This window comes from Macrotis lagotis, chromosome 4 (genome assembly GCF_037893015.1).
Source record: "Macrotis lagotis isolate mMagLag1 chromosome 4, bilby.v1.9.chrom.fasta, whole genome shotgun sequence".
NCBI classification, from domain to species: Eukaryota; Metazoa; Chordata; class Mammalia; order Peramelemorphia; family Peramelidae; genus Macrotis; species Macrotis lagotis.
The window spans coordinates 24415785-24437725 of NC_133661.1; the positions used below are offsets into that span (position 1 = coordinate 24415785).

Here is a 21941-nt window from a genome sequence, read left to right on the forward strand (position 1 = left end):
AATGGACTGGGAGGGGCTGAAACCCAGCCGCCCACTGTCTTGGGTCGGCTGCTGCCCACCACCCATTCTGAGGACTGGCACCTCATATAGTCCCTGCTCAAAGGGGAGATCTGAGGGTTTTCAGGGCCCACCATGCTTTCAGAGAGCGTTCCAGGGATCCTCCCCAATCCCCTATGCGCAGGCAGTGTCCGCTCCCCATTCTGGGAACTTTTGTGTCTCCCGAGGTGCCGCTGAGATGGTGGGTGGACCTCGTCCCACCTCCCCCATCTCCCGGAGATCCCACTGAGGTTAAACATGAGCTTTCCAGGGCCCGGACTGTCTCGGGGAGCCACCTCCCACACCATCTCGCTTCCCACTCAGGCTTCCAAACACAACTAGTCCGGGTCTTTCCAGACAAGGGTCCCAATCCTGGCCTTCCAAGCCTCAAGGGAATGCCTTTAGGAGGGATCTCTTGGGAGAATAGGCAGAAGGCCCAATGTCTCTGAGGGGCCTGTGCACTTCTCATCCCCCCTTTCTCCACAAAGAGCTGCCCAGGAGGTTCTAGGCTCTCCTTGAGTGTACCTGTGAGGAACCACTGGGGAGCAGCAAGGCCAGACAGGTGAGGAAGGGCTTTGGGGGATAAAACCCAAACAGGATTTCCCATGGGTCCCACTGGGTCTGTACTCTAGCAAGATGGCTGGACAGCCGGGGGACGCCTCAGATCTAACGAGCCAATCACCAGTTTGTCCAGTGTTGGTCCAGTCTCACAAGATGGGGGGGACCCAGGGCCGGCCGCCGCTCACCTGCCAACGTGGACACAGCTGGCAGCTGGTCTGTCCATCTCACCTCACCATCTCTTGGCCAGGGGATCATTGCTCTGAAGGACAGATGCCAAGTGATAAACAGAGTAATAGAGAACCAAGAAGGTGACCACAGGAAGGAATGCTGGGAGAATACGGATACGCAAGGGCTGCGGGAAGCTGTGCAGCTGCCCCCAGAATGGGAGAGGCCGGACTGGCAGCCCCAGGAAAGCAGGCCAGGCACCCCACATTTGAGTCCAAGCTCCAGAAGTGGGGGGTGGGTTTGGGGCCAGGACAGCTTGTTTGGTTTGGAGGGGTGAGACTACATGGAGGCAGAGCGGTGAGTCCAAGGGGGCTGTCTTCGGGGGTAGGGGGTGGAGAGGGAGAATCCTCCTAGGTCTCGTGGCCAGGATGAACGCCGCAGGAATGCGAGGGAGCTTAGGACACGCAACAGCCCACCAAGGTCTTGGGCTGGTGAGATTTTTATTTCGTATGATGACAGGTATTTTCTTGAGAGAAATCAAAACGCTAATCAAATACTTTAAAATTCTCTTTTAATTTATTCTCATATACCAAAGATTCGGTAATTTAGAAGAGAATTCCCCCGCCAATTAAAGTTCCCGCATAGAATAAACAAACAAAAGATGCCAGAATGAACCATAGTCTTCATCATGTAGACCTACACAAATGGGCAATTAGTCTATTTCCAAGATTGAAGTTCCACAAGAAAACTAGAGAAGGCAAAAGCATGAAAATGAGAAACATTGCCAAATCTCAAGAACCCTTTCCACCACCAGCATCCAGTGCACAAACTGGAGAAACAGACAGTAAGCCAGTATCTGATAAAGTCATTTTAATGGAAAATGTAAAACCCCTTTTCAACTTCAATGTACAAAGCCATGTGTAACACTTGCACTTTTAACAAATAAAGCAAGCCAATGTTTTAAAAAAATACATCATTGAATGTATATATGTATATATTTACATAGCATATTAAGTTTAATATTAAGCTTTAAAAGTTCCACATAAATTTTACCAAAATGAGACAATTTTAAATAAATTACACCTTTTGAAAATGTTGAATTGTACACTGAATAGCTTCAATAAAGTATTGAAGTGTCCGTATTTCATCTCTACTTTATATACTTTGTATTTTACAAACTTTACATTTATTTGGCAGTAAATTTCAGATTATGACATGACTGCTGTGCGATTCAGCAATTTCCCAAATGCAGGCAATAGCTGGTGTTTGTGTACTACTCTCACAGTAACTGTCTCAATGTAGTGAAAAATATCAGTTATTTTAGCAAACTGTACAGGATCACATTTACATCGGAGCAACAATATAGCATAGAATTTGGGTTTTTTGTTTCCAAAAATAAATACATCATTTTAAATCTGACATTTTCACAAACTCCATGTACACTATAATACAGAAAGGCAGCCGGAGCCGCACTAAGATTACTAACACACACGAAATCACAGTCGCCGCGACACGGATGAACCTCTACTGCTCAGGAGCCAGGGGCCAAAAACAAGCAAACACAATGACTCGACTTTCTTGGCACAGATGGTTTTGAAGCGTCGATGAGTTTGCGCATGGATCTTCACGAAAGGGGTCGACGAAACCAAGCCAACCAAAGAGCACTTAGTTCTCTTCCATCTCCTCTTCCGTTTCATCTTCGTGGATCTTCAGGGCTCTCACCACTTCTTTGACTGCATGGTACAAGATATTTTTGACCTGAAAGAGAGGTTGCAATTCCAGTCACTTCAAGGGGAGAACGACTAAAGACAGCGCCACAGTAACCAGAGGACCGAGGGTGAAGAGCATTCATTGTTCCATGAGTCCGAGAGTTTAAGAGACACTGCAAAGAAAACTCAGGGCGGGCTCTGGCAATCCTAGCCATCATCATCATCATGCTGCGGCCTCATGGGGAAAGCCACTGGGCAGACCCGGAGACCCTCGGGGATCCAGCCCTTACCTGCAGTTTGTCATCGTAGTTGATTTCCTCCTTCAGCAACCTCAGTTCCTGTGTTAAGTGAAATGATTGTACAAGATGTTCTGGAGACACAAAGTCTTCAGTCACCTGAATGCAGCTGTGAAAATTCTGCACCTGTCCCCAAAAGAAAACATAAAATTGTAACAAAAGGCTTTGCTTAGGGACTGCAGGATGAACGGACTCTTGTCCTAGAGCTCAGTGGTCACGAGGAACTGCAAGGCAACATGGAGATGAAGCAGAGTCCATGGCGAGTCACCAAGTGCCGGCTGGCTCTGCCCCCCCCCCCCCCCGGGATCTCCAGAGAGGAGGCTTGGGCAGTGGAGAGCCTAGGGATCCCCCTCTGTACAAATGAGGGGGCTCGAGATCAGTTGGAGTCGGACAAAGAGCTGCGTCTGACTCCACAAAGCCACCACTGCCTCCAAAAGCCATAACGGCATCTGCTTGCCCTCCTTTACCTCAGGGCAAGCACTTGCCTCAACTTCAGCATTAGACAGACCAGCTGGCAGCTGGAGCCCATCAAGCCCTCGGGCCCAGTTCTAGACCTCCCCGGCCGGTGGAGAACCTTGCGCTCCTCTCTTCACCCTATCTCCCTGGGCTTCTGGGCTATCCATTTCCCTCCCGCTGACCTTTCTACCAAAGGAGGGCAGAGCTAAAGTGAAGGGGGCTGCCAGAGCTCGGGCTGCCTAGTTCGTGTCAGGCAGACGAGAGTCTTTTGAGGTCTGGATGACCTTGGATTTGATTTCAGTTCCCCAAGTGACCACCAGAGATTCCGTTATTGGCTCAATCTTCAGCGGTGCTTTTGGTCTGCCCCCCCACAGTTGGAGGTGCCCTTGCCTTAGAAGTGAGGGGATCCAAGAGACAAGAGAGACAGTCAGGTTCTACTCTTAAGAGATGCACATTAATGGAGGAAGACAACACACAACCAACTTTGGATAGACAGGGAGAAACTAGAGTTCATGGAGGTGGAGAATGGCCTCTTGGAGGAAGCCACGAAAGATCTAGAGTAGAGTCTAGACATTTTAAGTTTAAGGTTTTCAACTGTTGAGGCATTTGGGTGGGTGAAGATTCAAAATCACAGGGTTTTGTTTTGATTTGAAAGGTAACTCAAGGGACACTGTTAACATTTCAGAGGGAAATAAAAAACATTACATTGGGTGGAAATCTATGAGAGGTACCAGCCTAAGACACCAACAGCAAAGGGAAAAGAGGAAAAGAGGACAAAGGGGAGGAAGAGAGAAGCATGGGTTTATACACTGATGAATCGGTGTCTGTCCCCCCACCCCCCCAACAAAGTGTAGCTGCTGCCCATTGGAGCTGGCTGGTATTCCCATTGGGAAAGCAGACTGGACATTCTGAGGAGCTCCTTCAACCTGCCCTCTTTAGTTCCTCCGTAAAGGAATTTTTTGCAGCAGCAATCTCCTGACTCTAAGACCTTAGTGACCCCTTCTTCACCCTTCTACCATGTTCCCTAGGACGACCCTCACCCCTGGCCAGGGTTGAGGGAGCCCTACTTGTTTCAACTGAGAGCTGGGGTTAGGGACATGAGGGACAAAGTTTCATTTCCAAAAGCACCCATGTTTCTCTGAAAACTATCCTACTTCTCTCCCCTTTCAACTATTCTCCTTCAGGTTCTATCCTGTTCATTCCTACCTTAAAAGAATCGGCATCAAAAATTGGTAGAGCATGTTACTATTTTAAGACAGCCTAGCTTTTTAGGGGCCTTCCTAAGATTTAATAGTGAACATTTCACGCCTAATGACCTACTAAGCTTTTGGAGACACATGCTTCGCCCAGAGCTGGGCAACAAGTGTTCATTGGTTGTGCTACTTGGGGGGAGGATAGGATCTGGAGTCCTCAGCCCCCAACACCAGTAAAGTCATTCCTCACCATTCAGAAAGGTGGGCAGGTGAATGTCTTAGCATTAAAGGAAAAATGACCCCTCTGACCCTCAAGGAGCTCCCAGCTCAGGTGTGGAACTGCCCGTGTGTCTGGGGCATGCCCCTACTCAGCCGCTGGGACTGGGCTGGCAGCTGCCGCCACTGTCCCGAGCTGGGCTTCCTCCCTGCTCTGACTCTTCCCATCTGATGCACCCTCTTATGGTGCTGCTGAGGCTCCTCCAAGGCTCACAAACCACCTGTGCTTCCTAGTTTATCTCAACCCATGTGAGGGCTGGACCCTCTACCAACAGTTCTTTGGACCTGACAGAACATATAAAGATGCTAAAAATTGACAACCAAAAAAAAAAAACCTAAGCACCATCCTGTCTTTTTTTTTTTTTAGGTTTTTTTTCCCCAAGGCAAATGGGGTTAAGTGGCTTGCCCAAGGCCACACAGCTAGGTAATTATTAAATGTCTGAGACTGGACCTGAACCCGGGTACTCCTGACTCCGGGGTTGGTGCTTTATCCACTACGCCACCTAGCCGCCTCCATCCTGTCTTTTAAGAGAACATGAACTCGGGTATCCCATCTCCTCTCCAGTCTTTCAACTCGGCCTCTCCTCAGGGCAGAAAAAGAACAAAGCTGGTCCAGTCCATCAGGACTTCATAGTCCCCCCAGGGAATGTGGCCCCGAGTGAGGGCAGGAGAGCCCAAGAGCAGGAAATCTCAGTACAAAGTGTTTAGTAAAATGAATTCCACCGTGTCCCTTTCAATGTCCTGTAAAAACACTCAGGACTGAAGCCAGAATACAATACATTATTGGGTGGAAAACAATTTAGAAGTGACAAATGCAATGATTTCTCAGCCTCTACAAGTGGTAGGTTGTGTGTTAGCTGTTCTACTAACTGGAAAATTATTCCAGCAGCTCTGAACAAACACATGTGCAGCCATGCAGCCAGGCTTCACAAACAAGGAGCTTGGATCAGTTCTTACCTGGTGAAGGGCACCAGCTGGCAAGATGATCGCATCACCCAGAAACTGGACAACGGTGCAAGTTTTCACTCCGTATTCTTCAAGCAGCCTTTGACGGAGCTTCTTGTTCACATACCAGCTCTGGTCCCGGATGGGGTCCTGCTCTGGGAGCAGTTCAAGGCCTTGCTCTTTTGCAATCTAGAAAGCAGAATGACATCACGGATCACATACCTGGTTTAGGGGAGGGGACCCAGGGACCACAATCTGTCAAGGTCATGAGTCAAACAGAAGATAACCTGGCCAGGGCTTAAACTAAGATAAGACAGATCCTGGAGAAGTAAACTCAAGGGGACATGCTCCCAAGTTCCTCCTTCTCTGTGTCCTGTCTGCTGCGCTCTTATCCTTCCAGTCTCCAACTAAAGCAGCCCACTAAAAACCAGACCAGATGACCATGAACCACATCCTGCCTTCAGCTCTAAGGAAGGTGGAGGAATCCAGAAATCATTATCTGGCTATGCTGTCTGCCTGTCCCTTATGTTTCTCAACATCAGAAGAGTTTTACCTGAATACCTTTCGCCAATCAATGACTCGGCCATAATTATTAGTGAAAGGAATTTGTATCCTTTAATAAATGAGTATCTATAGCAACATCAACCCATTGCTGCAGTGGAGGAGGACTGCGTGAACACCAGAGACTCTTCAGGGGTGGCAGTGGACAAGAACCAGGGTTGGGCAGCAGAATGAAGTACTGCCCTCAGATTGCCTCTCCTGGGCTTAGTCACTCCAAGAATCAAGTCCTTATGACTGAGGAAAGATAGGACAGAGGAAGGTCTGGACTAATCCTAGGTGGGGAGACCTACTTTAAAGCAAACACTGCCTGTGGGCAACTCTGGGAAACAAGGTGTTCCTCATACCCTTAGGTCAGGGTGGAAGCTTTCTCTGGTTGTGAGGCTGAACTCAAGTCCACAGAACCACAGGTAAGGATCCCTGGGCACAGTCTATGGATTTCTAAAACCAAACACCGACACTGTATTTTCATAGGACTCTCCCACACTACACAGCCAGATGGGAAGCGGAGTGGATTGGCCCCACTTCAGGAATCAGTCCGACACAGAGGAAACATGAAGAGGCCGGGCCTGTCCGCAGGGGCAGACAGAAGGCAAATGAGCCCATCCAGGGCAGTCTCTACCCGGAATAAATACTTCTAGAGAGAAGGGGCTGGAATGAAGAAGGTTGGGGAAGGTTTCCTGGAAAAGGGAGGGTTTTAGTGGGGATGGGAAGGAAGTCAGACAGATCCATAGGTGTACAAAGAGGAGGGAGGCCATTCCAGGCCTGGAAGTCAGCCTGACCCAAGGAAATGCACAGGAGAGGAGGGCAGGGTGGGCTTTGAATGCCAAAGAGAGAAGTTTCTATGTTATCCTGGAGGGGATAGGGAGGGTATATGGAGAGGAGAGGGGAGGGGGAGAAAAAGGAGAAAAAAAGCAGAAAAGTCATTTTAGTGGTCAAATGGAGGAACTGAATTTAGACCTGAAGTGGTCCAGGCCTGAGGTGGTGGTGGGGGAATGTCTGCACTAGTTATGGCAGCACCAGAGGAGAAAAAGGGCAACAGCTTGAAGATGGGGCTGCTAGACAGAGTGAGGAACTGAGGCAGAGAGCCTGAGAGGAGGGAGGAAGAAGCCTCTCTGGAGTAATGACTCTGGGCAAGGCCCTGGGCATTTTTTGCAAGGCAATGGGGTTAAGTGGCTTGCCCAAGGCCACACAGCTAGGTCATTATTAAGTGTCTGAGGTTGGATTTGAACTCAGGTCCTCCTGACTCCAGGGTCGGTGCTCTATCCGCTGCACAATCTAGCTGAACCATACCCAGGGCTTTTTACCAATGCTCTTTCAGAATATAATGAGTTCTTGTTCTGGACATGTTGAGTTTGAGTTGTCTACTGGAGGTTAGCAGAGAGAGACCGGGACAAGAGAGACAGCTTGGAGAATCGTCAAGCAGGGATGGTCATGAAATCTCCGCATAAGACAGGACCTGTGTCTAGGGTTTACCAAGCAAGGAACCTACAGCAGCTGGACAATGACCACAAAGACCTTGGTTCCAGGTCAATATGCAGGGTGGACCCAATCACATGAAAACCTACAGAGTAAAACCCATCATTGGCCTCCTTTTTAGCTGCTCCCACTGATCATCACCCAAGGTTTCTGGCTCATCTAGAGAGCAACCCCTAATGAAGGGTGAGGGAGGAAGCAAACATTGCTCCTTAGGAAGAGCTGGACAATCAAAATCCTTAACAAATTTAGGAGCAGAAAAAATTGGAAACTTTGAAATCTGAGAAGTCTGGACCATTAACTCTAAATCAATCTAAAAGCTAGTCAAGAGCTCCAACGCTTATGTTACATGAAGTTATAAAAAAAAATAATGTATATCAAACCAATCTCCTTATTGAGACTTGGGCCCCCTGGTCCTGGAATCTGTCTGAGTCTTTCTTCTGCTTGGCTTCCATGGAAGTGCCCCCCCTCCCCAACTCTGACTTTTTCTTCAACTGCCCCCCAGCCCAGTAGAATGTGCCCATTCCCAGGAAGGGAGTCAGCTATGACAAGGGCCCACTCCTGGTACAGACACTAGGGAACAGAGGGCCAGACACCTACCTTCTGGAGAAACTCCCTTATCTTGTCAGCATCTTTGCCTGCGTAGATATGCCACAGAGCGCCAGGGGTTTCTGTGGAATCTTTCAGCCTTCTCCTTAAAAGGTCATCCAGGTCTTCTTCCTCAAACTTCTTTAGTACTCCTGAAACATGGAGAGAGCTTTTCAATTTATAGCAACACCTGTGGGAGTGGCCAAAAATGTAAACAGAGAGGTGCCCATCAACTGGGGAATGGCTGAAGAATGTGTGATACGTCACTGTACCACAGATGCTCCAGAAAACACAACACTGAATAAAGAAGAGCTGTCAATCACTTAGCTACTCTCAGCAACACCCCAAGCCAAGACAATCCTACAGGACTCAAACAATGCTGCTTCCAAAGGACTGGTGACATCTGACTACAGCCTGAAGCACATTACTTCATTTGTAGGAGTTTTCTTCTACAAAATGACTAATATGGAAATGTTTTCAATCATTGCACAGATATAACCTAGATTAGATTGCTTACTGTCTTGGGGGCACAGAATTTTGAACTGAAAAAAATAAAGAAGGTTAAAAATTGTTTTGACATGGAACTGGGGAAAAAACAAACTATTATTTTAAAACCATGACCTGCTGTTTGGTAAGTAACTCTATGCACACATGCTGTCTCTGAAAAGACGCTAGCTCCTTGAGGGCAGGCACTTTCACCTCCAAGTATTCCGGCCGCCTGGCTGACACCAAACCCACTGTTCCTTTGCTGTTCCACTGTCATTATGAAATATGTACACTTGCAGTGATCTAGCCATAATATGAAGTTAGAGGATAGCAATGTTTCAAGTTTACAAATCAAGCCGATCCTTTCTTTAAATGAAAGAGAACACCACCTCCAAATGGAGACTTCACAACTGAGGCAATTGAGGGAAGGACAGCAAGTAGTTAATTGGGAGATCTGAGTGATCACCTGGACTCCATCTTGTGACTCAAATCTGCAGAAAGCTCAGTTCCCTTTCTATTCAATTATGGGTCTGGTTCTATTTCTGTCTTGTGTGAAGGGGGAACTGGTCCACCATGTCCCCCTGCTTCCTAGAAACCCTTAACTAAGGGCCTCAGTGATGCTGAGCAGAAACTGTCAGAGCTCAAGACGGACACAGGGAATTTTCTCATAATTGTACATCTCAGGCAACCCACACCTCTTATCTGAAAACTGCTCCAACAATCAATCCGTGACTGTTCCCATGTTCCTCTGACTGCTCAGACATTTGGGGAGAGGAGAAGCTTCTTTCTATAAATTCAGGGAATTGCACTTACACTCCCTCTTCCAAGCTGAAAAGTCCCTAATCTTTTATCCAATTAGAAATTGGATTACCTAATGTTGGACTGTTTCCTTTTAATTAACTGGACTTATTTGATTTTTTTTTATGTACAAATATCTTGTCTCTTGGTTTCTAGGGTCTAAATCCTAAGCTGAAGGAGGGGCCTAGTCCCAAATGGTCAGGCAATCAGTAGCACCACTTCATAACTGGATTATAAATTGGTATGCTCGAAAGATCAAATCTGTCATTTCACCTTTCAACAGCCACACAACCAATACCAAAAGGAACTACATCTGGGTCATTAATATGGCCTCTCATCATATTTAAAATGCTGTACCTGCTTACTCTGATACAGGTGGGCAATCCTAATCATGATTCACTTCTATTTCAAAATGTTGGGACCAAGGGCAAGAAGCCTTACAAAGTCCATTGTGGGGATTTTTGTTCTCCTGAGAGGTGCTCTGGGGATGCCTTAACACAGAGGTCTTCATGTCACCCCTCAATAAACGAGGACAGCAGTTCAAAAACAAAGAACCCAATTTATCTGAGACTCGAAGCCCCAGCTGACAGGGAGTGGCCCTAGCCCTGGCCTACAGGTAAAGGCATGAGGAAGAACAGTCTACCATCTCAGCTCTGTACTACTGCTTTTTCTAAGGGACCCACAGAAGGCCCCCTCTGTGCTTAAGAGGATGAATCAGTAAACGGGTATCAATTAGCCGGCCCCTGTGGGCCAGAGCCAGGCTACGTGGGGGAGGGGGGCGCTCTCTGAGGGAGCCGGACACCTCAGACTCCGAGTCACACCCTGAGAATGTGAACCGAAGCTCAGGCTCTTTCTCCTCAGCACGTTCTCCAACTGGATTCTCACCACAATTTTGGAAGCCAGATTTGGGTAGGTTTGGAGAAGAGCCAGCTGAGGGACAGGATTATATCAGCTTCCCAAAGCAAAAACCATTCTCAAGGGGTCACCAATTATCCAAAGCCAAAATGGCAGAACACCTGTCTACGTAACTGCAGCAACACATCCATTTAAAAAATGAAACTCCAAATGCAACTGAGTCGATAAAAGGGCAAAATGCACCGAAGCCAAGGGGGAGTGTAGCACTCTATTACTTGCCATGGCAGGTTCAAACCAGGTGGAGTTCAGTTTGGCAGAAGGGCCTCTGGCTAAGGCTGTGACCGGCAGCAAAGCCCCAGTCCAGACCGAGAGGAGGAGAGCTGGTGACGCATCCGATAGGAAATGTGGGGTCGCAAAGAAAAACTTCTCTGTGAGGAAGTTCAAATTCACTTAATATCAGTTACATTTCTCTCTTTCATTATGTTCAATACGTAAGAAGCGGATTTCCTTCAAAAAAATCTTGACATTATTTAAACATTGAGATAAGGCAGTCAAAGGTAATAATTATAGCCAGCATTCATATATGGTGTTTAAGATTTGCCAAATCCTTCACAAACATTCAATCTTCACAACCCCCAAGGTAGGTATTGTTTAATATTCCCATGTGATGGATGAGAAAACCAAGGTGTGCAGGGTCACACAGATATCGTCTAAGGCCAAATCTGAATTTTGGTCTTCCTGACTCTAATTCACAGCCACTAGCTTGACATTTTCAACAATGTTTTGTTGTTGAAATTTAATTCAAAATTAAATTACTTTTATATTTTTAATTTATTTTGTTTAAAAAAAGTTGAAATAATCTCCCTTTGTGATAGATAATCATCCGGGAAAGATTACTCACTGGGGCAGCTGAAAAAGCTGCCGAGAGGATGGGCTGGTTGCCTTTTTTGTGCTTTGCCTAAGACAGGGAGGCCCCTGGGAATCTCTTCTCTGAATATCCTCAAAAGCATAAAATACATTTGAGTGTTATACAGAAAATCAATATGTGTGAGTGTGTCTGTGTTAAAATAATTCCCAGTTCCCAGTCTAAGACTCCCTGCCAGTAGAGAGAGAATGAAGAAGAACTAGAGAAAGGCCCAGCTGCCTCGATGCAGGAAGCATGATCCACTCCTCATCAAAGACAATCCGTGATGGAAATGAGAACGCGCCAGGGTTGATTGGGCAGGAGGAGTCCAAGAAACGGACACATTTTCCAAATACACTTGCAGAAAATATACTGCCAAGAAGTGACGTTTCCCCTCAAGAGGATGAGCTGCTGCTTTCCAGAAGCCCCTGCAACTGTCATTTCCAAGGGATTCCTCCTCTCTTGCCTGCAAGGGGCTTGGACAACTTGAAAGGGGGAAAAAGCCTTGGGGGATCTGAGAAAAAATGATGCTCTGCCAAGTCATGAAATGTCCCAGCATCCTGAGGAGGACCCAGGGGAGGGACAATGGCTTCCCTGAAGTGCTTGCTATTGCTTCAAAATGGAGAAAGTAAAATATTCTTCTGCCTTTCAAAGAATGACAGAGATTCTCTGATTCCCTTTCTCTAGCGGGTGGGTGAAGATCACGGGGAGGATCTGAGCATCTGTGAGCAGAGCAGTGGTTCCAGTCCAAGCCCTTAAAGGGACCACTTGGGATGTGGGGGGAAGGGGGTGGAGGAAAAGAGCCTCAGTCTCCTCCCACCGGATCTGGAGGGGCTCCAGGCTTTGCTAAGGAGTCTCTGGGTCGGTCACTGAGATCGCACAGCAGGGTTTGCACTGGGGAACAAAGGACAAGTGAGGCCCCCACAAAGGGAAAAGGGAATTTCTGGAAACAAGGAGCTAGCTAGTGCTTAAGGAAAAACTCTGTCTTGGATTCTCGAGAAGGGCCAACAATTTTATTTCAAACTACACAAAGAAGTAAACACTCAGCTCCCCATTTCAAATGCTGGCAAAAACAATGCCGCTCCAGGGAAGAAGCAGAGAGGCTTTAATACTTCAGAATCTGGTCTCTGAATCTCGATATCTTTAAGCACAGGATCAGAGCTAGAAGTGACAAGTCCAGAAGCGTTTAGGAAGTGGGGCTCAGAGATAGGCCCGGCTCTGGCCTAAGTCCCAGGAACACAACTAAGGCCACACCACACCCCACTGAAAAACAAAAGCCAGCTATTACTCCACTTGCAGATGACAAACAGTGGGAAGGTCTCTGTGGCTTCTGTGGAAAGCCTTCTCACAGAAGGTGGGATCTGAGCTCAGTCTTGAAGGGGAGCAGAGATGCCAGGAAGGGAAAGCAAGAAGAGAATGCTAGCCCTGGGACTTGGGTGGTCAATGGGACAAGGAGATGAAGGGCTCTGAAAGGCAGACACGTTCTTAAACTTGATCTTTTGAGGCGAGAGGGAAGCCCCTGGAGTTTGCTGAATACAAACAGCAGGTGACAGGACAGGAGCTGCACAGAGTTGGAGCGGGGCGGCCAGAGGCTGGCAAATGGCCCATCAGCTACTGCACTGGTCCAGGTGTGAAGGGATGAGAGCTTGCACCAGAGTAGGGGTGGGGAGGGAGGAGAGAGGAGTAAAAGAAGAGGAGATGAGGAGGTTACCCAGGTGGTGAGCTGAGTGACTGGCAAGATGATGGTGCCAGCCATGGTGGAACAAGAAGCCCTACCTACCACCACCAGCTAAGTGGTCCCCTAGTCTCAGTCTGCCAAGGAGCTCAGCTCTGAAATGCGTAGGAATTTTTTTCTAATATTGGGCCAAATTGGCCACTTTCTGGCATCTGCTTCTTGTCCCTAACAGGGTCGGTCTCTTGGGCAAAATGGTCCTTGTCTAATCCCTCTTTCACATCACAATCTTTATATCTGCAGACAGAAGCGACTGTCCCTCAATCTTCTTTTCTTAACCAATCACCTTTAAGTGTCTGAGTTCCATTCTTGGGCTACTTCTCTTTTTTTTTAACTTGAAACTTCTCTAACTTGAACTAGGAAACAGCCTAGCAGAACTCTTCTATCTCATATATTAAACATGATAATAATCTAGATTAAAATCCTATAGGGTGAATGAAAATCAGGAAGATTATGCAAGGAGTTCTGAGGTAGACAGTGCCACTGTTCTAAACGTCAAGTCCACTAATAAGTCTGGAGACACACAGCGCATAGCCACGGCGGGAGAACACAAAAAGGCCTAACACTCCAAGTTCACCATCTATTTGGGGAGCTAACCCAATGGAACTTCATAAGCAGCTGTATTAAATGCAGGTTTACATGGCTTGACTTCAAAACTGTAATCCCTGGAGAGCCTAGATCTCTGGATGCATGAACCAAAGAACTTTCCTTTATGTATAATCTAAAAAAAAACCCAACAACAACAACAAAAAAAAACTGGTTGCCAAGAGAAGTGATGTCTCCTTATGCATCCTTCATATGTTTTATTTATGCCTTCAAACAACAAATGAAGGCAACATAAAAATCATGGAGAAAGGGACTAATCCAAGAAATTCATTGAAAGATCATGATGCTTCTTAGGTTCCTTAAATAACCAATGGAAACGTTGTTGTTTAAATGGACAAATTCCATCTATTTCCTAATTATGCTCCTTTAAGTGTGAAAACTTCCCTACATCACAATGATGCCTTGTAATCATTGCTGAGAGATAATCCAGAAGCTGTGTTTGATGAATGAAATGAACAGAAAATCAGTGCAATGCCAGCTTGGAAGTAGGAGAGGTTCAGGTTCAAGACCTCCCTCTACTGGATATTAACTTGCTGTGAGACAGGGGCAAATGAACCAGTGAGGTTCATGCATCACTTTCCAGTGTTGGTATCAGGACCAAATGAGATAAAGGCTTTTAAACACATGCTAAAAAACTTGAAGTGTTATGTAGACGCCAGGTCAGGTATTATTATCAGGAAGAGAGAATACAGATGGTTATTCAACCATTAGCCAGAACAAGCTGGGTTCTATTTTCAAGGAAGGGTTCTGTACCTGATTTTGAGAGCACGCCATTTCCTTTGGCTACCCCAACATAAACCAGAATATTCACAACATCAGAAACTTCGATGTGGAGATTGGTTGTTCCAATATCATGATCTTTAGCAGCAGCCACACCTGTATTGGAAATAAGGTATGTAATAATTTGCTGAATATACATTTCATTTTACACCTCTCCTTGTCTTAATATCTAATCCCCCAACTCGAGTTCACAATGACTAAATGATATCTGTATTCAGCCTGCCCACACATGCCACCAAAGCGTGTGAACATTTGAAAAAAGGCTTATTAGGGGCAGCTAGATGGCACAGTGGATAGAGCACCACCCTGGAGTCAGGAGGACTTGAGTTCAAATCTGGACTCAAACACTTAACTGCCTACTTGTGTGACCTTGGGCAAATCACTCTTAACCCCAATGCTTAAATAAAATTTAAAAAAAAAAGGCTTCTTCATTCAATTTGGTCACAGTATATTCTTTGTGAAAGTATAAAATAATTTCTCTTGATAGCTTATACAATTAACAAATTGCTAAGAATGGAGAAAGCTCACAAGGCAAGCATTTGCTTTCTAACTCTGATACTGAGCTAAAGATGAATCCAACAAAAAGGGGGACATGCTAAGAATGAAGTTCTGCAAGGCCACAGAGTAACAAAGACATACAAAATCACCCAGTGGAAACCCACCGAGGATTAAGCCGAGTATTGATGTAAAAATGTCACTGGAATTTCAGGGAGCGAGGCCTACTCACCATAGGCACTACACAGCCTGGGTCCTAGGTCTGGACGAACAAAAAATCCCGGCAAATGGGAGGCCAAATTGAATTTTCCTTCAGGATTACAATATTCTGGTAACGGCAGGCATCTGAACAGATCTTCATATCTGGAATATTATAATATTTGAAATGTGTTTGGGAATTTAAAAGTTTCAAAGTGCTTTCAATCTCAGTATCTCACCCAACTTCCAAAACAAACGCCCAGAACAAAGAATTCCATGACAAGAAGGCCTGATTCTAAGACTTCTTTCTCTGTATTATCAGGCACCATTTTCTCCTTGCCTCCAACCAGGTCTGAAGGCCACACAAAGCCCGGGGGGGGGGGGGGGGGGGGGGGGGGGGAAGGCGAGCAGCAGAAGGGGTTAAGACAACTTTTCTGGCCGGTTTCCAATCCAGAGTCACACATCAATCAAATTCTTTATCAGCTTCCCCGCAAAAGCATGGCAAGAAAAGTACACTAAGGTAGTGGCAGAAACAAAAAGGAAGACAAGGCCTGCTCCCATGAGGGGAGAAGCAGGAGTGCCCTGAGGCTGCTCTTAAACCCCAAGCCAAGTGGCCCTTTTGAAGCTAATGAGGCAGAGCCTCTTCATCTTCAAAGCTGCCTTTTTCCTGAAATGCTGGGTCAGCAGCAAGATCTCCCCTCTACCTCCAAGTCAATCCCAGTGTTTCCACTAACCACTAAGAAGCACTAAGTTTCATTGGACAGAATACCTTGCTGGCATCATGGTTTTGAAGTCTTCTCCCGAAGGGCAGTCTTTCAATTTTAAAACAACTGTTTCTCCATTTTTTATCTTTTGCCGTTCTGTAAAGAATACAGTTAACACCAAAAATAAACCACACAGCCTTTCTTTTGTAATCAATGTAGAGACTGGAAGGCAGAGAGATCACCCTAGAGTTTTATTGTGCTTATTGCCCAGTAGTGGGCAGCAGCTTAAGGAATGTCAGGATCTCTAAATCTTTATGAGGCAATGACATTGACTTATTCTCTTATGATTCCATAAAGTATGAAATACCAAATTCTCTTTAGGAGGATTTCTTTTAGTTTTTTATTTATTATGAACAACTGTACTATATGTTTATAAAGTGATTTTTTACTTTCTAAAATATCTTGCTTTTATTACTTCATTTGATTGAGGAAATCTTTTATGATCACTCCCAAATTATGATAAAAGAGAAACTGAGGCAGAGAGTACTTAGATGAAATGTTTAAGAGGTGACATAGCTGATGGTATAGTCAGGATTAGAGCTCAGATATCCTCATTTTATAGACAACATTGTTTCAATCTACATGTTATCAAAGTTTAAGTGTCTTCTGGAAATATCGCTAACAAGTTTTCATTTTTAAAGCTATATTTAACAAAATAGTGAGAAATCACATACTTGAAATGTCTTCAAAACCATCCCAGAATTCTTTAACGTTGGCATTTGAAATAATGCTGTCTTTGCAATTCAGGAGATCTGCCTGGTGGTCTCCAAAATCAAGACTAATTGACTCTGCTTTCCACAAGCTGATGTTCATTTTCTTGTGCACACCAGAAACCACAACAGGCTTAGTTAACAAAAGGAGAGGAAAAAAAAATATCAGAACTCAGGAGAACTTGAAGACATAGCTCAAACACAAAATTCATAATTAAATTATAAGGACAATTGCTCAATATCTTTCGACCTGCATTTTACAAGCATATCTACAACGATATTCTAAAATTGAGAAAGCAGGTCCTAGTTTGTACCCCGCCCCCCATTCTAAAAATGTTTAGGTTTCACCTAATGGCCAAGCCTCTGTCTACCCTAGTACTTAAGAAGAGCCCCATAAAGAGAAGGGACTTCCTACACATTTATTGCTTTTTTTATTTGTACTTTACCTGTCCTTGCTTCCAGCACTGTTTGAAAAGCTTCCAATTATCATTATTCATGTGATCTTGAAGCCACAAGACATGGTTCTCACACATCCATGAATGTGGCACGTCCTCAGACAACTGATCACAATCGTCCAGGACAATTGGTTGGTTGTCTTCAGGACCTGGATCCTCTTCCTCCTCTTTTTCTTTTTCTTCTCCTCCTCCTCCTTCTCCTCCTCCTCCTCCTTCTTCTCCTCCTCCTCCGCCTCCTCCTCCTTCTTCTCTTTGTCCTCCTTCTCCTCCTTCTTCTCTTTCTTCTCCTTCTCTTTCTCCTCCTCCTTCTCTTTCTCCTCCTCCTCCTTCTCCTTCTTCTCCTCCTCCTCCTCCTCCTTCTCCTCCTTCCCCTCCTTCTTCTTCTCCTTCTTCTCCTCCTTCTTCTTCTGTCTTTGAAGCTTTATTTGGTGGAATCTTGTTTTCTACAACTGAAGCAATGATGTCATCAAGAATATTTGGCACAGTCCTTCCACTTTTGCCACTCTGTTGATTAAGAAAAAAATAAAGGGACATGTACATCAAAGCACTTTCTTTAAAATGTTCATCTTGAGAGAAGAAAAGATATTTTAAAATTTACCTGGGACAATTATTGCCAAGTACTAATTAAGTAATTCTAAGCAGTATGATAACTCTGTATATCCTTATTTGGACACAGAATTAAAAAGGAACTTTTGGTACTCCATTAACTGAAAGATTCAACTGGTAAAAACTTACAAATCAATTCCATTTCTAAACACCAGAAAAACCCACTATATCGTCTAGTAACAAACTCACTGGGGCTCCTGTAGAATACACTGGAGCAAAAGCGATGCCTGCATCTGTAGAGCCAAGGCGCAGCTTGCCCGCTGTGGTGGTCAGCAAGTCTCGTAAGGTGGACCCTTGTTCATTATTCTGGGACACAGCAGGGGAATTACTGCGGTTTGGAGAATCGAGGTTCTCATCATCACTTTCTTCTTTCATAGGGTTTTCAAGAGGACATTCCTTGGTTTCTGTAATCCAATATTTTGTAAGCGTTTTATTTAATGTGACTACAGCATTATGTCTCAATGCCCTGAAAATCAACTTCCTTCATTTCATGGTGGGGGTATGAGCACTTTTATTCACCCGAAAACACCCCAGAAGGTATGCATACAGTCTAACTGTGAACTTCAGCCAAGTCTATCCCTATGACAAACAAAAGACACTACAGCAAAACCACTCTGCTGTGGCTGTTACAGATGCCACCCACTGGGAGCGTTCTGGCACACTCAATAACAAAGGAGTCGTGAGCCACTGTGAATGCCATCAGAGGAAGGCAGCGATTAGGAAATAGATGAAAATTCAAAATATCATGTTAACAAATGTAGCTCATTCTAGGAAATTCAAGCTAAAGGCCCCTACCCTCTACATACTACACACACACACACACACACACACACACACACACACTTTAAGTAATTCAGTATATCATTACCTTCCTTTTCTTCTCGGGCTTTTTGTTCAGCAAGATCTGCTAACCAGTGTAGTGGGGACTGGGATTCTGGAGGAGTTAATTTGCTGTCTGAGCTTATGTCACTCACAGGGCTGGAATTGCCATTAGTCTCAGACTTCTGCGGGGAATTCTGCTCCTGAATCTCAGGAGTGCACAGAGAAATTGTACTACTGTGATTAATGACACTCTGTAAAACCTAGAGGGCAAAATAATTAGCTTTAAAAATATCTCTAATAAGCAAGTTAGTAGTTATGTTCACTTAGAAAATATCTTATACCTATTGTGTGGCATAGTTTGTGTGGCATAGTTATAATGTAAAGCCTTTATCAGATTGTTTTCTGTCAGGGGAAGAGAGGGAAGGAGAAAAAATATAAAATTCGAAGTCTTTATCCCCCTCCCCTTAAAAGATCGTTTTTTCAATTACATGCAATGATAGTTTTTTACCAAAGTACTTAAAAAAAAAGAAAATATTTTACAAGATGGAGTCAAATTTATAAGAAAACAAGTCATTCCCCCCAAACTGATATAAGGTCAAAGGATATGGAAAGGCAATTCTTAGATAAAGAAATTAAAGCTATCCATAGTCATATTAAAAATTGCTCAAAATCATTATTAAGGAAATATAAATTAATATATATAAATTGCAAAATATATAATAAATATATACATATAATATATAAAATATAAATTAAAATAACTAAGGATACCACTTCTCAGATGAACCAATATGACTAAAAAGAAAAATCATCAATATTGGAGGGGAGGTGGGGAAACTGAGACACTCATGCTTTGCTGGTGGAGTTTTGATGTGATCCAACCTTTCTGGAAAGCAATGTGGAATTATGCATGCTCCAAGGGCAATAAAAATGTGCAGACCCTTGAATCCAGCAATGCTAGTACTGGGGTCTATACTCTAAAAGAGACCATGAAAAAAGGATAAAAACCCATATGTACCAAAATATTCCTAGCAGCTCTATTTGTGGTGGCAAAGAATTGGAAACTGAGGAGATATCCATCATTTGGGGAGTGGATGGGCAAATTGTAGCATATGAATGTAATGGAACACTTTTAAACTGTAAGAAATCATGAGGGAGGGGATTTCAGAAAAAGCCTCAAAGACTTGCATGAACTGATACTGAGTGAGCAGCACCAGAAGAACACTGTGCACCCTAACAGCAACATGGAAATGATGATCAACCTTGATGGACTTGCTCATTCCATCAGGGAAATAATCAGGGACAATTTAAAAAGATCTGTGATGGAAAATACCATGCATATCCAGAGAAGCAACTGTGGAGTTTAAATGCTGACCGAAGCTTAGTAACTCCAATTTATAAAAGTTTTCTTATGTGTTACGAAAATTTATTTTATCTCTTATTAGTTTTTTCCTTCTGGTTGGATTTGATTCTTCTTTCACAACATGATTTATATGTTTAGTAGAATTATACAAGTAGAACTATATTAGATTACTTTCTGTCAGGGGAATAGGGGAGGGAGGGAGGGAGAAAAATGTAAAACTCAAAACCTTGCCAAAAAATGATTGGTGCAAACTAAAGTCTTACAAATCAGCAAGCACTGTCATAAATATGGATTTAAAAGTATGAAAGCTGATTCAAAAATGCATTTTAACAACTAAAGGCATTTGACTCACCTGTGTTACTCCATTCACTGCAGGAATTTGCCCAACCTGTAGGTTTTGTGTGTCAGTACAATGGCACTGAGATTTAATATCAAATTTTTCTCTAAGATTGTGCATCGCATCTAGAAGATCTGTCAAAACTTCAAAATAAAGCAACAAAAGAAAAGAATGATCTCCTCTTCTTCAGACTGCAAGGGCTACTACTCTAACAACTCTTTCCATTGAGATCTGGGTCCTTCTGTCTCTTTGCATTAGGTCTTTTCTGCTGTGCAACTGTGCAGATAGCACAAGCTCTAACAGATTTAATGCAGTCACTCTCTGTGGCCTTGACCATCTCCTCTCCCACATGTCTCCCAAGGGGCTCTTCCCTCTGCCCCCATTATAAGTCTTTACTCTCACCCCATGGTCACAACTTGGGTGGTGATTTTGCTTCTTCAATTCCTCTGGCTTCCCAAGTCTGATGCCCCCTCCCCCCCCATGCCTGATGCTTCTCACATGGCCCTTTCCTTGTTTTCCCCACACTGTGGCCCCCACAGTGCCCCAACCGTCTTCATGCTTTATATTTCTCCCTAGCCTTGATAGAATTTTCATTCACACTTTCCTTATTCATCAAGATCTGATATCACCTATTCCTGTTTCCACCACTGCACTGAAATTTGATGCTACCCAAGGTCCCCAAGAGTCTCAGATACACTCCTCTCTTTGTCCTCTTGGGCTCCAAGTAAACTGAGTTTCTCAACCTTTCGATGCCTTTCAGACCAGTCCCTTGTCTCGGCCTGCTGGATATCTGGTCTTTCCAAAGCTCAGCTCCAGATCCACTGAACTCAAGGAATAATCCAGGATCCTTCGAGCTGGAAATGACCAACCCTGGTGTCCCCCCACCCTCACCTCAGTAAAAACCTTGTTTTCTCTGACATGATTCTATGTATTTGAGCCTCCTCTTGCTGAGACTTTCACTGCACTTTCAACTTGGAATCTCCATTGGTCCTTTGTACACAAGAGGCACTTAATACATATGTACTATTTTGAACTCTCTCCATTCTATTCTGCCACTAAATATAGTTTTGGGCAATTAACATGTGACTAAGAGATGATTACAGTTTTAACTACTGGAAGCTTATTTCTTACCAGAGCCTGGTATGATCTGAGTTGGCATCAAGTGTTTGTGATCATGAGGCTGTCCCTTGACACATTTCATCCAGGCGTAGAGCTCTTTATCTAGAAGACAACACAATTTCTACCTTTATTTTCAAACCCAGCTATCTAATTATACAACTTATCTTAGGATGCAAATAAAAGGGATCCCAAATTGACACAAACACTAATGTTAGCTTTCTAAGAGTTTTAGATATATTTGTCACATTTCTAGGCCCCAAAACACAGTGATAATAAAAGATGAATTCATTGAGCAGCTTGCCTAAATGCTTAGATCACCAAAGTACCTTCTACTTTCCTTGTGAAGTTCAATTTCTTCCTTGACTTTCCACTCATTTTCAGCATTTAATGTGGGGTCATGACTAAGTTTGAGTTCTCTATTAATTATCACAGAATTTGGAGCAGGAAGGACATTGTGAGATGAACTAGAAGAACACTTTATTTTACAGATGAGGGGACTAGAGCTTGGCGGGATGAAGTGATTGGCCCAAAGTAACGTGGCAAATGAGTCAAGAGCTCCTGGACAGAAGCCGGGGCTCCACTGCTGTTTTCTCCCAACCGAGTAGAGGGCAGTGGCCGGGCTGGGGGAGCGACACTAACGTCAGTTGTCCAA

General features: G+C 44.4%; 1 protein-coding gene across 9 annotated transcripts in view; it reads right to left on the minus strand.

The window, feature by feature from the left end:
* Positions 1 to 1310: 1310 nt before the first annotated feature.
* JMJD1C (jumonji domain containing 1C) overlaps positions 1311 to 21941 on the minus strand; it is a 204624-nt gene continuing 183993 nt past the window's right edge. For 8 of the 9 annotated variants that reach the window (XM_074232354.1, XM_074232353.1, XM_074232352.1 and 5 more), the window contains 13 exons: positions 21302 to 21391; positions 20186 to 20313; positions 18517 to 18730; positions 17838 to 18052; positions 17034 to 17546; positions 16552 to 16720; positions 15883 to 15973; positions 15148 to 15278; positions 14394 to 14516; positions 8272 to 8411; positions 5650 to 5826; positions 2762 to 2893; positions 1312 to 2520 (listed from right to left, as the gene is read on the minus strand). In XM_074232354.1, coding sequence (XP_074088455.1) covers positions 2428 to 2520; positions 2762 to 2893; positions 5650 to 5826; positions 8272 to 8411; positions 14394 to 14516; positions 15148 to 15278; positions 15883 to 15973; positions 16552 to 16720; positions 17034 to 17546; positions 17838 to 18052; positions 18517 to 18730; positions 20186 to 20313; positions 21302 to 21391 — 2216 coding nt within the window. In that variant the 3' untranslated portion in view covers positions 1312 to 2427. Of the gene's footprint in view, positions 2521 to 2761; positions 2894 to 5649; positions 5827 to 8271; positions 8412 to 14393; positions 14517 to 15147; positions 15279 to 15882; positions 15974 to 16551; positions 16721 to 17033; positions 17547 to 17837; positions 18053 to 18516; positions 18731 to 20185; positions 20314 to 21301; positions 21392 to 21941 lie in introns of all 9 variants that reach the window. The other variant, XM_074232351.1, reaches the window with a different exon arrangement.